General features: G+C 49.3%; 1 protein-coding gene across 1 annotated transcript in view; it reads right to left on the bottom strand.

Annotated features, from left to right (window-relative positions):
* NCOR2 (nuclear receptor corepressor 2) overlaps window positions 1–15,262 on the bottom strand; it is a 189,592-nt gene that overhangs the window by 127,932 nt on the left and 46,398 nt on the right. The window contains 3 exon segments of the mRNA XM_083373217.1: window positions 4,529–4,585; window positions 14,136–14,249; window positions 14,958–15,137. Coding sequence (XP_083229343.1) covers window positions 4,529–4,585; window positions 14,136–14,249; window positions 14,958–15,137 — 351 coding nt within the window.

The raw sequence follows: 15,262 nt of genomic DNA, 5'->3' as shown, positions 1-15,262 counted from the left end.
AAAAGGGATCTAGACCTTCCTCTCACAAACAGACCTCGCTTTTTCGATTTTTCCATTTAAGGGGCAAAATGTTTTGGAAGAGAGGACACCTTAGGAACAAACACTTCTGTCGGTCCTTCGTTTCTTGGTGTCCTCTTAAGGACCCTGGATGGTCAACACACTCAGTTAACGTCTGCACGTTAGATTGCTCTAGTGGTTGCAGCAGCCGCCAAAAAAGCTAACACAATCCTAAGGTTGCATAAACAGAGGCCTAGAATCAAGATCACGCGAAGTATTAGTACCGCTTTATAAAACCTGAGTAAGACCACACCTGGAATCCTGCATCCAGTTTTGGTCACCACATCACAAAAAAGATGTTGAGAGTTTGGAAAAAATTCAGAGAAGAGCAACTAAGATGATCCAAGGCCTGGAGACTAAAACATACAAAGAACGGCTGCAGGACTTGGGTCTGGCTAGTCTAAAGAAAAGAAGAAATAGGGGAGACAATGATAGCAGTGTTTCAGTATCTGAGGGGCTGCCACCAGACAGAGGGGGGTCACGTTATTCACCAAAACACCAGAGGGCAGGACGAGAAACAATGGTTGGAAACTGACCAAAGAAAGAAGCAACCTGGAATTAAGGAGAACCTTCCTGACAGTGAGGACAATCAACCAGTGGAACAGCTTGCCACCAGAAATCGTGGGCACTCCATCACTGGAGGTTTTTAAGAAGAGGCTGGACAGTCCCTTGTCTGAGATAGTACAGGTTCTCCTGCTTGAGCAGGGGGATGGACTAGAAGACCTCCAAGTTCCCTTCCAGCTCTATTCTATTCTATTGTCTAATGGGGGACGACAGTGTGGGTGAATTGGAGCGTTTTTCCCCCACTTGGAGAAGAGACACGGCTCTTCGTGCAAGCTTTCTGATCAGGCCTAGCAGTACAGGTAGTCCTCAACGTACAACCACAATGGAGCCCAAAATTTGTGTTGCTAAGTGAGACATCTGTTAAACGAGTTTGGTCCCATTTTATGACATTTCTCACCACATTTGTTAAGGCAATCGCTGCCGTCGTTAAATTAGTAACACGGTCGTTAAGTGAATCCGGCTTCCCCCATGGACAGAAGGTCAGAAAAGGGGATCATGTGACCCCCGGGATGCTGCGACCGTCATAGATATGAGTCAGTTGCGTCAAGCATCCGAATGTAAATCACGTGACTTTTGAGAGAACGCTGTGAAAAATGGTCGTAAGTCACTTTTTCAGCACCGCTGTAACTTCGAACGAGGACTCCCTGTAGTTTTTTAAGCAGATTTAAATCATTTCTGTTTATATTTTCTTTTACATCCCTGACCAGCCCAGGAGAAACGGGTATCTCTTGAATTACAACTGTTCATTTAGAGACTGTTCAAAGTTTCAACAGCACTAAAAAAATGTGACTTACGACCAATCAGTTCTCACACTTATGACCATTGCAGTATCCCCATGACATTCTTCAGGACCCTGACAACAAGCATGTATGTAGTTGTTCGCCGCATTCCCGGGATGTCATGTGATCGCCCCAAGTGGCTTTTGACAGGCAGTCAATGGGGGAAAGTTGACGTAGCTGAAATGGCAAAGGTTTCAGCATATTTGAAAGAACAGTCACAAGAAAAATATATTTTGGAACGGGAAAGATGGATTGATTATATTCAGAACAGATATGGGACTAAAAAGTTTCAAATAGCATATGAATAATTTTTACAATTATAGAAGTGTTATTATAATTACTTTAGTTTTGTTACAAGGGAGTTAAAGGGTGGAAGGTTTGTTAACGTTGTAATAGATATTTAGCATATGTTTGCATAAGATTGCTATATGTAATACCCTGTATTCTGCTTTGGGAAGTCCGGGGGGGGGGGAGGGAAGGGGGGAGGGTTGATGGGGAGGGGGGGTTATTATTAAAAATTTTGTAAAACTGTTCAATTTAAGAAAAAATGGGGGAAAGTTGGACTCACTTAATGACCGTGTGATTCAGCCAACAAGTGCAGTGAGTCACTTAACAATGGTGGTGGTGGGGAAAGCAGCTGTGATTCAATCTGTTAAAAATATTGTAGGACAGGGGGTCTCCAAACCCCGGTCCATGGTGTTGTGATTTCTCGCCAGCCTGTGGATCCGGCAGCTGAGTCTGAGGAATCAGATGAGGAGGAGGGGCCCAGAGTGACATTAGAGTCAGAGGAAGGCTCTTACAGTCGGATGAGGAGCCTTGGCCCCTCTACTCGCGCTCAGGCTGAGACACAGCTGTGCTGGGAGCCTGAGTTGGAGAGTGATGAAGAACAGTTGGGACAAATCCAGGATGCACAAAAGCACCGGCAAGAGAAGCAAGTAGGACAGAGGGATGCAATGGGGCGGCTCCAAAGGCAAAGGAGAAGGCATTAGGAAGCCACGCCTGGGCTGAATTATAACAGGTGTGGGAGGGGCTGGTTGCCACTAGTTTCTGTGGACTGTGTTTGTTTGCCTTGGACATTGACTCAGGTCTATGAGAATAAAAAAGGTTGTTTTTTTCCTTGCGGTTCCTACCTGTTTCTTGGAGGAGGGGTTTCTCCTTGTGAGCATAACAAAGACTCATGTAGGCTGGGACAGAACATATGGACTGGTACCGGGCCATGGCATGCCAGCAACCAGTCCGCACAAACAAGCAAAGAGCCCCATCCATGGGATGCAGGCAGCACACAAAACCACGCACTCTCCGGTCCATGGAAAAACCTTTCTCCATGGAACTGGACCCTGGTGCCCAAAAGGTTGGGGACCTCTGGTGTAGGGTCTCCTGCCTGGACAGACAGTTGGATTAGATGACCTCCAAGATCCCTTCCAACTCTGTTATTCTATTCTAATTGTCAACCTCTCTGCTTAACAATGGAACTTGGTTGTAAGTAACACACCTGGCCGAACCTGCTCTGGAGTAGCTCTCAAGCTGGGTTTGAAAATAAACACCCTCCACAGGTAGTCCTCAACGTACCACCACAACTGAATCCAACATTTCTGTCGCTCAGTGGGACAGTTGTTAAGTGATTTTTCGCCCCATTTTTACGACATTCTTTGCCACAACTGTTACGTGAATCACTGTCGTCCTTAAGTCACTAACAGGGTTGTTAAGCGAATCTGGCTTCCCCATTGACGTGGCTTATCAAAAGGCTGCAAAATGGGATCACACGACCTCGGGACGCTGCAGCTGGCCTAAGTACACGCCAGATGCTAAGCTTCTGAATTCTGAGCACGTGCCCTCGGGAAATGCTGCCAGTGTGAAAAACAGCCATAAGACACTTTTCTCCGTGCCGTTGTAACTTTGAACAGTCTCTAAGCGAATGATTATAGTTATAATCCCCAGCAAATCCCCCATTGCAATGACGTTTCATTTTAATGCATGCCAATTAGTGTACATTCAAAGTGACAATAAAGTTATTATTCTATTCTTCTACAGGGGTGGGGAAACTTGGCTCTTTTATGACTCGTGGACTTCAACTCCCAGAATTCCTGAGCCAGCGTGGCTCAGCTTGGAAACCTCTCTCTTTCCCCTCAGCACGGCTGGCTCAGGAATTCTGGGAGTTGAAGTCCATGAATCATAAAGCGGCCTAGGCCTAGGCCAGGAGTAGGCAACCTTGGCTCTCTTATGACTCGTGGACTTCAATTCCCAGAATTCCTGAGCCAGCCATTCTGAGGGAAAAGGGAGGGGAATTCTGGGAGTTGAAGTCCACCAGTCATAAAAGAGCCAAGGTTGCCTATCCCTGTTCTATTCTACTGTAAATTTCCCCACAGGGGTTACAAGCTCAGAACTACCAACGGCCAAGTACCAGCTGGCTCAGTGCTCCGATGATCCTGGACCCTGCTCCATCCACACATGCTGTACCCTAAAGATGATGCAGGACACCCCTTTCTGGATAAAGCTGAACCAACAATGCCCTTTTAGTCAAAAACCTCACGGGCATTTCACCCCCTCTCAGCCACCCTGCAACATCACCTCTCCCCCTGCGCTGCAACCAGGCAGGGAGCCTGCAAACCCTCCTTTATTTTATCCTTTGCAAAGTTGAGTGGGCGTCCAAGCCAACCTTGGGGAGGGGGGGAAAGGGAAAAAAAAACCTAAGGATAATCTTATTCCTTCTGCTTTGCCCCAATTTGCAATTCAAATCAGGAAGGGGGGAAAAAAAACACACCGCCAGGTGCCCAGCAGGTTGGCAAGGCCATTTTCCCAAGAAAGGTGTTCTGAGGTGAACCCGGGAAAGCGTTATCCACAGCAGCTTGGCTTCCTGCCTTGGCGGCTGGCCAGACAAATGATGATCAACTAATGTTGGCTGGGGAGGGGGAGGGGAATGAGCTTCCTGGCTGCTCTGCCCTCTGTCCCAGTGTGCAAACTTCTCCTCTGAAAGCCTTTGGCTGCCCTTCAAAGGCTTCCCGATCAGGAGAGACACCTGGAATTGCAAGCTAGGAAAATCCCCTATCTTGGGTCCAAGACAAGAAGGGGAAAAGAGAGAGAGAGAGAGAGAGAGAGAGAAGGAAGAGGGAAGGCAAAACTCCACTTACCAACTCCACCTGGGGTCCCAATCCTTCCAGGATCCGGTGAGCAGCTTCTGCTTTCTTCTGCAAATGGAAGGATGGAGAGAGAAGTGGGTGGTGGGGAGAAAACGCACAGAAAATGAAGTTTTTTTTTTATTTTGCTGCATGAAAAGTGGCTTCCTCTACACACACACACACACACACACACACACACACAAGCCCTCCAGCAGCCTACTCCAAAATCCCAGCTCCAATTTCTCTGTTGCCGGAGATGACAAATTAAAGCACGCTTCCTTCCTTCCTCACCCTTCTCCTTCCCCAGGGTGGAGAAAAAGTTAAAAGCAGAGAGGGGGGGGAAATAGGAGGGAGGAGGAGAAACCGCTTGTGCATGCGCGCACACTCCCCAGCCTCCCTCCACAGAGAGAGGGAGAGGCAGAGAGAGAGGTTTGGATGGATGGAGAAGGGGTTACAAGCAGGAGAAAGGGTTACTTGCTGATGGATAGGGGATCAAATACTTATTTCACTCATTAAAATGCAAATCAATTTATAACTTTTTTTGAAATGCGTTTTTCTGGAATTTTTGTTGTTGTTGTTATTCTGTCTCTCACTGTTAAAATAAAGCTGCCATTAAAATTATACACTGATCATTTCTTTGTCAGTGGGCAAACGTACAAAATCAGCAAGGGATCTAATACCTTTTCCCCTCACTGTATTTGCACCGCTCAGGTGACCCCGAGGACGCAGGTACACCAACTGGCCTCAAATACTCTCTAAAGGTAAAGGTAAAGGTTCCCCCACACGTGCGTGCTAATCGTTTCCGACTCTAGGGGCCGGTGCTCATCTCCGTTTCAAAGCCGAAGAGCCGGTGCTTGTCCGAGGACGTCTCCGTGGTCATGTGGCCGGCATGACTAGACACCAAAGGCGCACGGAACGCTGTTACCTTCCCACCGGAGCGGTACCTATTTTTCTACTTGCATTTTTACGTGCTTTCGAACTGCTAGGTTGGCAGAAGCTGGGACGAGTAACAGGCGCTCACTCTGTTATGCAGCACTTGGGATTCGACCCGCCAGACTGCCGACCTTCTGATCGACAAGCTCAGCGTCCTAACCCACTGAGCCACCGCGTCCCTACTAAATACTCTCTAAAAAGGTAAAGGTTCCCCCGCACATGCGTGCTAGTGGTTTCCGACTCTAGGGGCCGGTGCTCATCTCCGTTTCAAAGCCGAAGAGCCAGCGCTTGTCCGAGGACGTCTCCGTGGTCATGTGGCCGGCACGCTGTTACCTTCCCACCGCAGTGGTCCCTATTTTTCTACTTGCATTTTTACGTGCTTTCGAACTGCTAGGTGGGCAGAAGCTGGGAGTAACAGGCGCTCACTCTGCTACGCGGCACTCGGGATTTGATCCACCAAACTGCCGACCTTCTGATCGACAAGCTCAATGTCCTAACCCACTGAGCCACCGCGTCCCTAAATACTCTCTAAAAGGATGCAAAAGACCAGCGGTCTGCAAGGAGTATAAGTCCTCCCATTCCCCACCATCCAGTCAGAGCCGTAGAAACTTCTCGGATGAGAAGCAAAAGGTCTTCAAAGAAAAACAAGGAAGTCCAGTTGCCTCTTGAAAAAAAGCCGCTTTGGGAAAACCACAGGGATGCAATCTCGTCCTCCCTCCTGGATCTGGACACACAAGGCCTGCAGAGTACCGTAGCTTAATAGCCAGAGAGGAAAACCACATTATACTCACTCAACAATACTAACCTCCGTTTGCAGCCCCGGAACGAGAGTGGAAAAGAGACTGCAAAAATGAAAGTTTGGCCCCTGTTCTGAAGGGGACGATCCACCCCTTGAGGCCGCAAGGCAGAGCTCCAGAGGAGGAGGAGCTTTACCTGGGGAATAATTTACACAACCAGAGAACCACCCCGTGGCCGGTTCTTGCATTACCCAGCTGTGTCTGCAGGCTCCAATTCTGACAATGGGGTGAGGAGGAAGAGAAAACTAGAACTGCCAGAACTGCAGGGCGCCAGCTCAGAGGCACCTGAGGGCATCTGGCTTACATAGGCACAACAAACCAGGATGTCCCACCTACCTAGAAGGAACGTTTTTTTTTTTCCCCAGTGGTCTTAGGCAAAGGACAAAGGAGAAGATTTGTAGCTCAGGGTGCTCTCTCGGCTTGGTGGTTCTCTTGCAGACGTTTCATCACCCACCTGGGTAACATCAGGAGGGATAGAAGGGAGTGGGATTTGCAGAGGAGGAGGAGGAGGACTGTGGGGTCCTTGGTGCTCTCTGCGCTTGGTTTTCTTGCAGACGTTTCATCACCCGTCTGGGTAACATCAGGAGGGATAGAAGGGAGTGGGATTTGCAGAGAGGAGGAGGAGGAGGAGGAGGAGGAGGAGGAGGAGGAGGAGGAGGTGGAGGAGGAGGAGGAGGAGGAGGAGGAGGACTGTGGGGTCCTTGCTGTTTTCTGAGCTTGGTTGTTTTCTTGCAGATGTTTCATTGCCCAACTAGGGAACATCATCACTGCTGCTGCTGATGATGATGATCTTTCTTCATTCGGGCAATCAAACACCTGCAAGAAAAGAGCCAAGCATCCAGGACCCCCACAAGGTTCTCCCACCTACCCACCGGCAGGATGCAGAAACGCCAGAAGCTCAAAACTCCCCATGCAAAGCAGCAAAGCTTTTCTCCCGTGAATTGCCAAAAGCACATGTGGACAGATGCTCACTGCACAGCCAGAAGGCAGGTGTGATCCCCAGCTGGAGGGTCACCTTTCACCTGCAGGTAATTATCGTGCTTGAGGTCAGCCTGGTTTGCAAGAAAACTGATGAGGCTGGACTTTGTTCAGGACACAGCATGGCCTGCCGGGAGTGATGTTTGGAACCGCCGTCCCTCCCTCCGTCCCTCCAAAAGCTAGCTAGCTAAACATCTCAAAACAGCCTGGCCTGATCCCTGCTGGGTGCCCCTCCAGAAATCCACCCCATCCATCCTTCAATGCTTAGCATTGAAGAAGGGGGCGCCACCTGGCTCTTCGTGTCTACAGCCCGAGACTGCAACCTTGCTTATTTCCAGACACGCAAAAACACACACAAGTAGCCCTTGACTTACAACCACAATTGAGCCCAAACTTGTTAAGTGAGTTTTGCTCCATTTTACAACTGTTGTGACGGGAACCCAGCTTTCCCCATCGACTTTGCTTGTCAGAAGTCACAAAAGGGGATCACGTCACACACACACACACACACACACACACACACACACACACACCAGTCATTCACCGAGCACCTGAATTTTGATCGCGTGACCATGGGAGTTTCTGCAACAGTCATTAAGTGTGAAAAACGGTCGTAAGTCCCATTTTTCACTGTCGTTAACTTCAGCCGCTAAAGGAATGGTTGTAAGTCAAGGATTACCTGTATTTCTGCAAGGATTCCTTCTACCCCCCTCCCCCAAATGCCAGAGCTGGAGTGCAAACTGGCCACACACACACACACACACACACACACACACACACACACAAAACCATGCAAGCCAAAAAACTGAGGCTACACAAATATAAAGTACAACTGGTTTGCCCCAAAGTGAAAAGTCACCAAGCACAATTGGGGAGTAGATCAGCTTTGGGCAAAAATTCCGGAGAATTCCCATCTTATTCGCCTCTTTGGAGTCCTCAGGAAGAATTGGTAAATACACTTATACATCTCTGGTAAATAATAGCCTAAATCTAAATCTAAATATTTTCTCTTTTTTTTCTTTCTTCTATTATTTTCCTTCTTTTCTCTCCTCCTTCCTTTCTTTCCTTTTCTTCCTCGCTCCTTTCTTCTTTTCCTTCTTTCCTTCTTCTGTTCTCCCTCCCTCCTTTTTCTCCTTCCTTCCTTCCTCCCTCCTTCCTGTCTCTCACCCTTCCTTCCTTCCTCCCTTCCCTCCCTCTCAACATCATATGCTTGCTTTTAATACTGTCTACAATCTCTTAATAAAAAATTATTTTAAAAAAGGGTCTCAAGCTGTCTGTCTAGTCTGAGGATGTTTCCACCAATTTTCGGGCAGGATGGAGTGCCAATTCTCCTTGGCACTCTCTGGCCAGGCTGTGGCAGACCTGAGACTATTTACACATCGGTGCTCTCCCGTGCAGCTCCTCCAACGTACAGCCTGTCCCACCCATTTCTCCCCAACTCCAAGCTTCCTAAAGGTAAAGGTAAAGGTTCCCCCGCACATGCGTGATAGTCGTTTCCAACTCTAGGGGCCGGTGCTCATCTCCGTCTCAAAGCCGAAGAGCCAGCGCTTGTCCGAGGACGTCTCCGTGGTCATGTGGCCGGCATGACTAGACGCCAAAGGCGCACGGAACGCTGTTACCTTCCCACCGGAGTGGTCCCTATTTTACTTGCATTTTTACGTGCTTTCGAACTGCTAGGTTGGCAGAAGCTGGGACGAGTAACAGGCGCTCACTCTGTTACGTGGCACTCGGGATTCGACCCGCCAAACTGCCGACCTTCTGATCGACAAGCTCAGCGTCCTAACCCCACTGAGCCACCGCGACCCTAGCTGCCCCCAAATCTGCAGATTCTCCTTACTGATCTCAGACCCGAATCAACGACCAATGAACTCTTAGCACAGGTAGCCCTTGGCTCATGGCAACAGGGCCCAAAATTTCTGTTGCTAAGCCAGACATTTCTTAAGTGAGTTTTGCCCCATTTTGCGACTTTTCTTGCCACGGCTCTTAAGTGAATCCCTGCAGTTGGTAAGCTACTAACCCGGTTGTTAAGCAAATCTGGCTTCCCCCCTTGACTTGGCGTGTCAGAAGGTCGCAAAAAAAGGGGGGATCACGTGATCCTAGGGACGCTGGAGCGGTCATAAACAAGAGCCGGCTGCCAGGCGTCTGAATTTTGATCACACGGCCCTGGGGGATGCTGCAAACGGTTGTTAAGCGTGAAAAACGGTCCCTTGTTTCAGTGCCATTGTAACCTCGAGTTGTCACCAAACAAAGTGCCGTTAAGTCAAGGACTATCTGTATGCATGCCCCCCCGAAAATGTTCTAGAACAGGGGTGTCAAACTCAATTTCATTGAGGGCCGCATCAGCATTGCGATTGCCCTCAGGGGGCCGGGTGGGTGTGGCCTACTGGGTGGGCGTGGCTAGAGTGCGTATGTCCTACTGGGTGGGCGTGGCTAGTGTGTATGGCCTACTGGGCGGGCGTGGCTAGAGTGTGTATGGCCTATTGGGTGGGCGTGGCTAGAGTGCGTATGGCCTACTGGGTGGGCGTGGCCAGCTCTACATCGTTCGCATCAAGGGTGCCCATGGGGGGGCCTGGGTAGGAGTGGGACAGATCTGAGGGTCTCTGGCAAAAGGAGGGTCTCTGGGCCAGGGCCAAGGCAGTGGGGGCCGTTCCCTCACTGTTGCCAGGATGGCTTCGCGGGACGCATGAAACCACTTCGCGGGCCAGATCTGGCCCCCGGGCCTTGTGTTTGACATGTCTGTTCTAGAAGATTCTGAGAGATGTATAAATTGGCCAATGCACACTGTATCCTGCAGCAATTGGTTTTTTTTAAAAAAAAGGACGGGAGGGGCTGCTCCCGCTTCTATTTTTCAGCCTACAAGGGTTGTATTTTATAGGCAGTTCAGCAATAAAGATGTACAAGGAAAGAGGCAGAAAACAAATTAAAATTCAGCCTCATCGAGCAAGAGACGGCTGCCTCTTTTTTTCTGGCTGAGCTGCATCACCATTGAGTTTTTCTATTTTATTTTTCTTTTCTTTTTTTTTAAAAAAAAGGATACACAGCTAGTCTTTACCAGCTGGGAGCAGAATTTCTATTGCTAAGCAAGGCGGATGACTAGCGAGCTGGATTTTACAATCCTTTTTTTTTTTGGGTCGTCGTTAAGAGAAATCGCACGGTCATTAAGCAAACCTCGCTTCCCCTCCTCGACTTGGAAACCGGCTGGGAAGGTCGCAAATTTATTTATTTATTTATTTATTTATTAATGGGATTTATATCCCGCCCTATCTCCCAAGGGACTCAGGGCGGCTAACAACAACAGAACTTAAAGGTCTCTGTACAGTAAATTAAAAATAAAAATTTGAAATAAATTAAAACAAATTAAAGAATAGAGTTAGAATTGTAAATATATCACAAATGGTGATCACGTGATCCCCTGATGGGCTCCAACCCATCGTGCGGAATGACAAGCGTCCAAATTTTGCTGGGGTGACCGTGGGGATGCTCCGCCGGCCATAACGTGAGGACCGGTCGCGAGTCACTTTTTCCGGTGGCATCGTTAACATCCGACGGTCGCTAAACAAATGGCTGTAAAAGCTGTACAGCGGGCGCTTGAGCAGGAAACGGGCAGAGTCTCTCCTGCCTTCAGAAGTTATGGGTGCTTCAACATTGGAGGTTTTCAAGAAGAGGCTGGAACAGCCATTTGTCCAGAAATGTATAGGGTCTCCTGCTTGGGGGGGGGGGTTTGGGGGGAAGAGTGCGTGGTTTTGTGTGCTGCCTGCATCCACGGAGGGGACTTTGCTTGTTTGTGTGGAGCGGTTGCTGGCATGCTGCGGGGTTGGACTGGGGGTTGGGGACCCCTGGAGTAGAAGGCCTCCAGGCTCCCTTCCAATCCTCTTATTCTGTGTTCTAAAGGCGAACTCTGCTTGCTTTCTCATCACCACACACGACAAGCACACCAAGAATCGTCTCTGTGAGTCTCAAAAAATATCTGTGAACGTCTGTAAAACCTACTGCAACTGTACAAGGTCTCCTGCTTGGCCAAGACTAGACTAGAGGACCTCCGAGGTTCCCCTCCAGCTCTGTTATTACTGCAAACCCCCGGAGCAGACGCCTTTGTGCCTCCGAAAAAACCCGGCAACCCGCCTTTTAATTGCCTCTTTCTCTCCTTCCCTTTATTTTTCTTGACACAGCAGAAGTGCAGAAAAAGGAGGGGGGCAGCTGCAGTAGCGATGCTGCAGTGGCTGTCCTCGCTTGAACTCCGCGGCTGCGAGCACCGGAGAGGAAAAACTGGGCGGGGGGGGGGGAAAGGGAGAGAGAGAAAAAGAGAGAGAGAGAGAGAGGGAGAGAGAGAGAGAGGGAGAAAGGGGGAGAAATAAAAAGAGAGGGAGGGGGAGGAAGAGAGAGAGGGAGAGAGGGAGGGGGAGAGAGAAAGAGAGAGGGAGGGAGAGGGAGGGAGGGAAGGAGGGAGGGGGAGAAAGAGAGACAGAGAGAGAGAGACAGAGAGAGAGAGAGAGAGAGAGAGAGAGAGAGAGAGAGAGAGAGAGAGAGAAGCACCAGCAGCGGGAGAAGGATGAGGTCAACTCCCAAAAAGGGAAGCTGACAGGCGTTTGCTCCGAGGCAAGCGAGTGATCGAGGCCAGGAACAAATGCAGTGCTTCGGGGACGGATGAAAAATAACCCGCTGGTCCTTGCCAGGTTCGTTTTGCAATGCAGAAGAACATGTGTACAGAATACAGAATAAGAGAGCTGGAAGGGACCTTGGAGGTCATCTAGTCCAACCCCCTGCTCAGGCAGGAAACCCTGTACCATTTCAGACAAATGGCTGGCCAGTCTCTTCTTAAAAACTTCCAGCGTTGGAGCATTCACAACTTCTGGAGATAAATTGTTACACTGATTAATTGTTCTAACTGTCAAGAAGTTTCTCCTTAGTTCCTTAGATCTAGGTTGCTTCTCTCCTTGATGAGTTTCCATCCGTTGCTTCTTGTCCTGCCTTCAGGTGCTTTGGAGAATAGCTTGACTCCCTCTTCTTTGGGGGCAGCCCCTGAGATATTGGAACGCTGCTATCATGCCACCCCTGTTCCAGCAACCGTTCCTTATATGTTTTAGCCTCCAGTCCCCTGATCATCTTTGTTGCTCTTCTCTTCACTCTTCCTAGAATCTCAACAGGTTTTTTATATTGTTGCGATGTAATGCATGGAAGGGGACATAATGGGGTGGCTCAGTGGGTTAGGACGCTGAGCTTGTCGATCAGAAGGTCGGCAGTTTGGCGGGTCGAATCCCGAGTGCTGCGTAACAGAGTGAGCGCCTGTTACTCGTCCCAGCTTCTGCCAACCTGGCAGTTCGAAAGCACGTAAAAATGCAAGTAGAAAAATAGGGACCACTACGGTGGGAAGGTAACAGCGTTCCGTGCACCTTTGGTGTCCAGTCATGCCGGCCACAGGACCACGGAGACGTCCTCGGACAAGCGCTGGCTCTTCGGCTTTGAAACGGAGATGAGCCCCTAGAGTCGGAAACGACTAGCGCGCATGTGCGGGGGAACCTTGACCTTTACCTTTTTAATGCATGGAAGACAAGCGCCATGTTCAACTGGGGCTCGGAGGAGAGTCTGCAAACCTGCACAGCTGTTGTTTGTCAGGACAGCAAATCCCACGCTGGGGGGTGTATGGAGATTCTCAGTCACCCAGGTCCTGGTTGTCCCAAGGTGCTTTTTTTTTCAAGAGGCCACTAAACTTTCTTGGTTTTTTTTTTCCTTGAAGACATTTTGCTTCTCATCCAAGAGGATTCTAACTGAAGAATCCTGAGTTCCCCACCTTTCAGTTAAAACTGAAGAAGCTTTCTGGAAAGAGCCTCGGTGGAGCAGTGGGCTAATGCCTCCTTTAGTAACACCAGCTGCCTGCCATTAGTGCAGGTTCGCAACCCACCAGGCTCAAGGTTGACTCAGCCTTCCATCCTTCCCAGGTAGGTAAAATGAGGACCCAGATTGCTGGGGGCAATTAAGCTGACTTTGTAATAATGCCGCTTGGGAGGTGTTTGTGTGTGAAAGCCCTAATAAGCAGGCATATACATAGAATGAAGGCTACTGCTAAGCTTGTAAGCTGCCCTGAGTCTTCGGAGAAGGGCTGGATATAAATGGAATTTTTAAAAAAAGCCAATTAAGTCCAGCTGCATTTGAAAAAGCACCTTTAGGACAACCACACTGTGGGGGTCTTCAGGGAAGGGACCTGGATCCAGGCACTCTTGAGAGCACATAATCGACCCCAACCCAGTCAAATGAGTCGCCATTTTTTCAGGTACCCGAGTTATTCTCCCAGGGCGGGGGTAAGGGTCCCTGACATCCCCTCCATCATGGGAACCAAGCCGTGTGTTTAAAGACTCTGTAATACCCCAGTTAGAGTCAACAAGTGGGGAGAAAGAGATCCTTTCCCCTATGTTTCCCTTTCTAGTCTCTTGTGATCCCACTGATGGTGTGTGTGTGTGTGTGTGTGTGTGTGTTGCAAACTCACAACAGTGAGTAGGAAAAACCACCCAGGAGTTTGTGGCTCTCCCAAGGGAGGCATTTTCAGTCCCTGAGAAATAAGTCTGGACAGCCCCACAAACGAAAGGAATTTCTCTCTCTCTCTCTCTCTCTCTCTCTCTCTCTTTCTCTCTCTCTCCATCTTTATCTTTCTCTCTCCATCTCTCCCTCTTTCCATCTCCATCCAACTGCCTGTCTGTCTTCTGTCCATCCATCCATTCATCCATCTATACAGCCTATCCCTCCCACCCTCCCTTCACCCACCCACCCTCCATTTCTCCACCCATCCTGTCCCTCCCTCTTCTCCTGGTGGGGGCCTCCCAGAGACCAAAGGGGGCCCGCAAGCTTTAACCGGGAACGAGGCGCCGCTTTCAAAACCCTAAACCTGGTGGAAAAGACGGCTCCGAAGCTGCGCTCACCCGATTCTCATCGTAGATGATCTGGACCAGGCTGCGGTGCTTCGACTCCAGCGGTGGGGGAGAGAGGGATTTCTCAGGCTCCAGAGGTTTGGCTGCTTCTTCCTCCAGCTGTTGCTGCAGAAGAATAGGAGAAATCGAAAATAAGGAAGACCCTCTCACAGAGACCAGCACCCCCTCGAAGGCCTGAGTTGCCTCCCTACAAATTGCCCATACAGGCAATGCTCGACTTAACAGTTGTTCATTTCAGGATGGTTCCAAGTTACGACAGCCTTGGAAAAAGGGACTTACGACCCACCCAAGTTCCAACCATCACACACACACACACACACACACACACACACACACACACACACCTATGTAATTTGCAACTTTCCCTGACTGGCTTCCTCCAAGCAAAGTTCCCAACTGGGAAAGACCACGGCAAAAATGGTCATAAAAATCAGAGCCGGTCATGTGATAACTCACTTAATAGCCAAAATTATAGCCATCATTCGAGGACTAACTGTATATGTGTGATCATATACATATACGCTGCTGTCATTCAGCCCAATCCTGGGAAAAATCCAGATTTTGATGCTGTTTCTACCTGATGCTCCTGATTTGTCTCCCTGCCACACCCTCCTGCATCATGCTATGAGGGCCCCATGTTCTCCCTGGCAAAAGGAAATGATCTAGTCGCACCTAGAACCCGATCAAAATGGATCTGTGTCTCTGACTGGCTCCACTTTTGACCTTCTCGGGTTGAAATCTGGATGAAAAAGTCTCAACCGATTTCTGTAAATGTCGGCTTGGGGGGGAAAGGGGGTGGTGGTGTCTTGTTACCTGCTTTTTTTTCAACTTGGAAATCTGCTGTTCCACCATGGTGATCTCTCGGTCCACACGGTCCATGTTCTGGATCAGCTCCTCCTTCGAGAGCCGGGACGGGAGTAAATCCAGTTCCGAGTCAGGATGGGAAGAGGTAATGGGAGAAACGGGCTCCAGTTTACCGGTGATGCCTCGATCCTGCAAATTGAAAAGGGGAACGGAAGCTATAGGAGAAGAAAGCTCTTTCTTACCTGTCTAGGAGACCTCTAGGAAAATGCACGGGATGCCCTTCTTGAACCACCAAAGCTTCCGTTGTCTGAATG

This window comes from Vipera ursinii (assembly GCF_947247035.1).
Source record: "Vipera ursinii genome assembly, chromosome: 14".
NCBI lineage: Eukaryota > Metazoa > Chordata > Lepidosauria > Squamata > Viperidae > Vipera > Vipera ursinii.
Note: the sequence above shows the minus strand (reverse complement) of the source record. Positions and strands in the feature narration are given on the sequence as shown.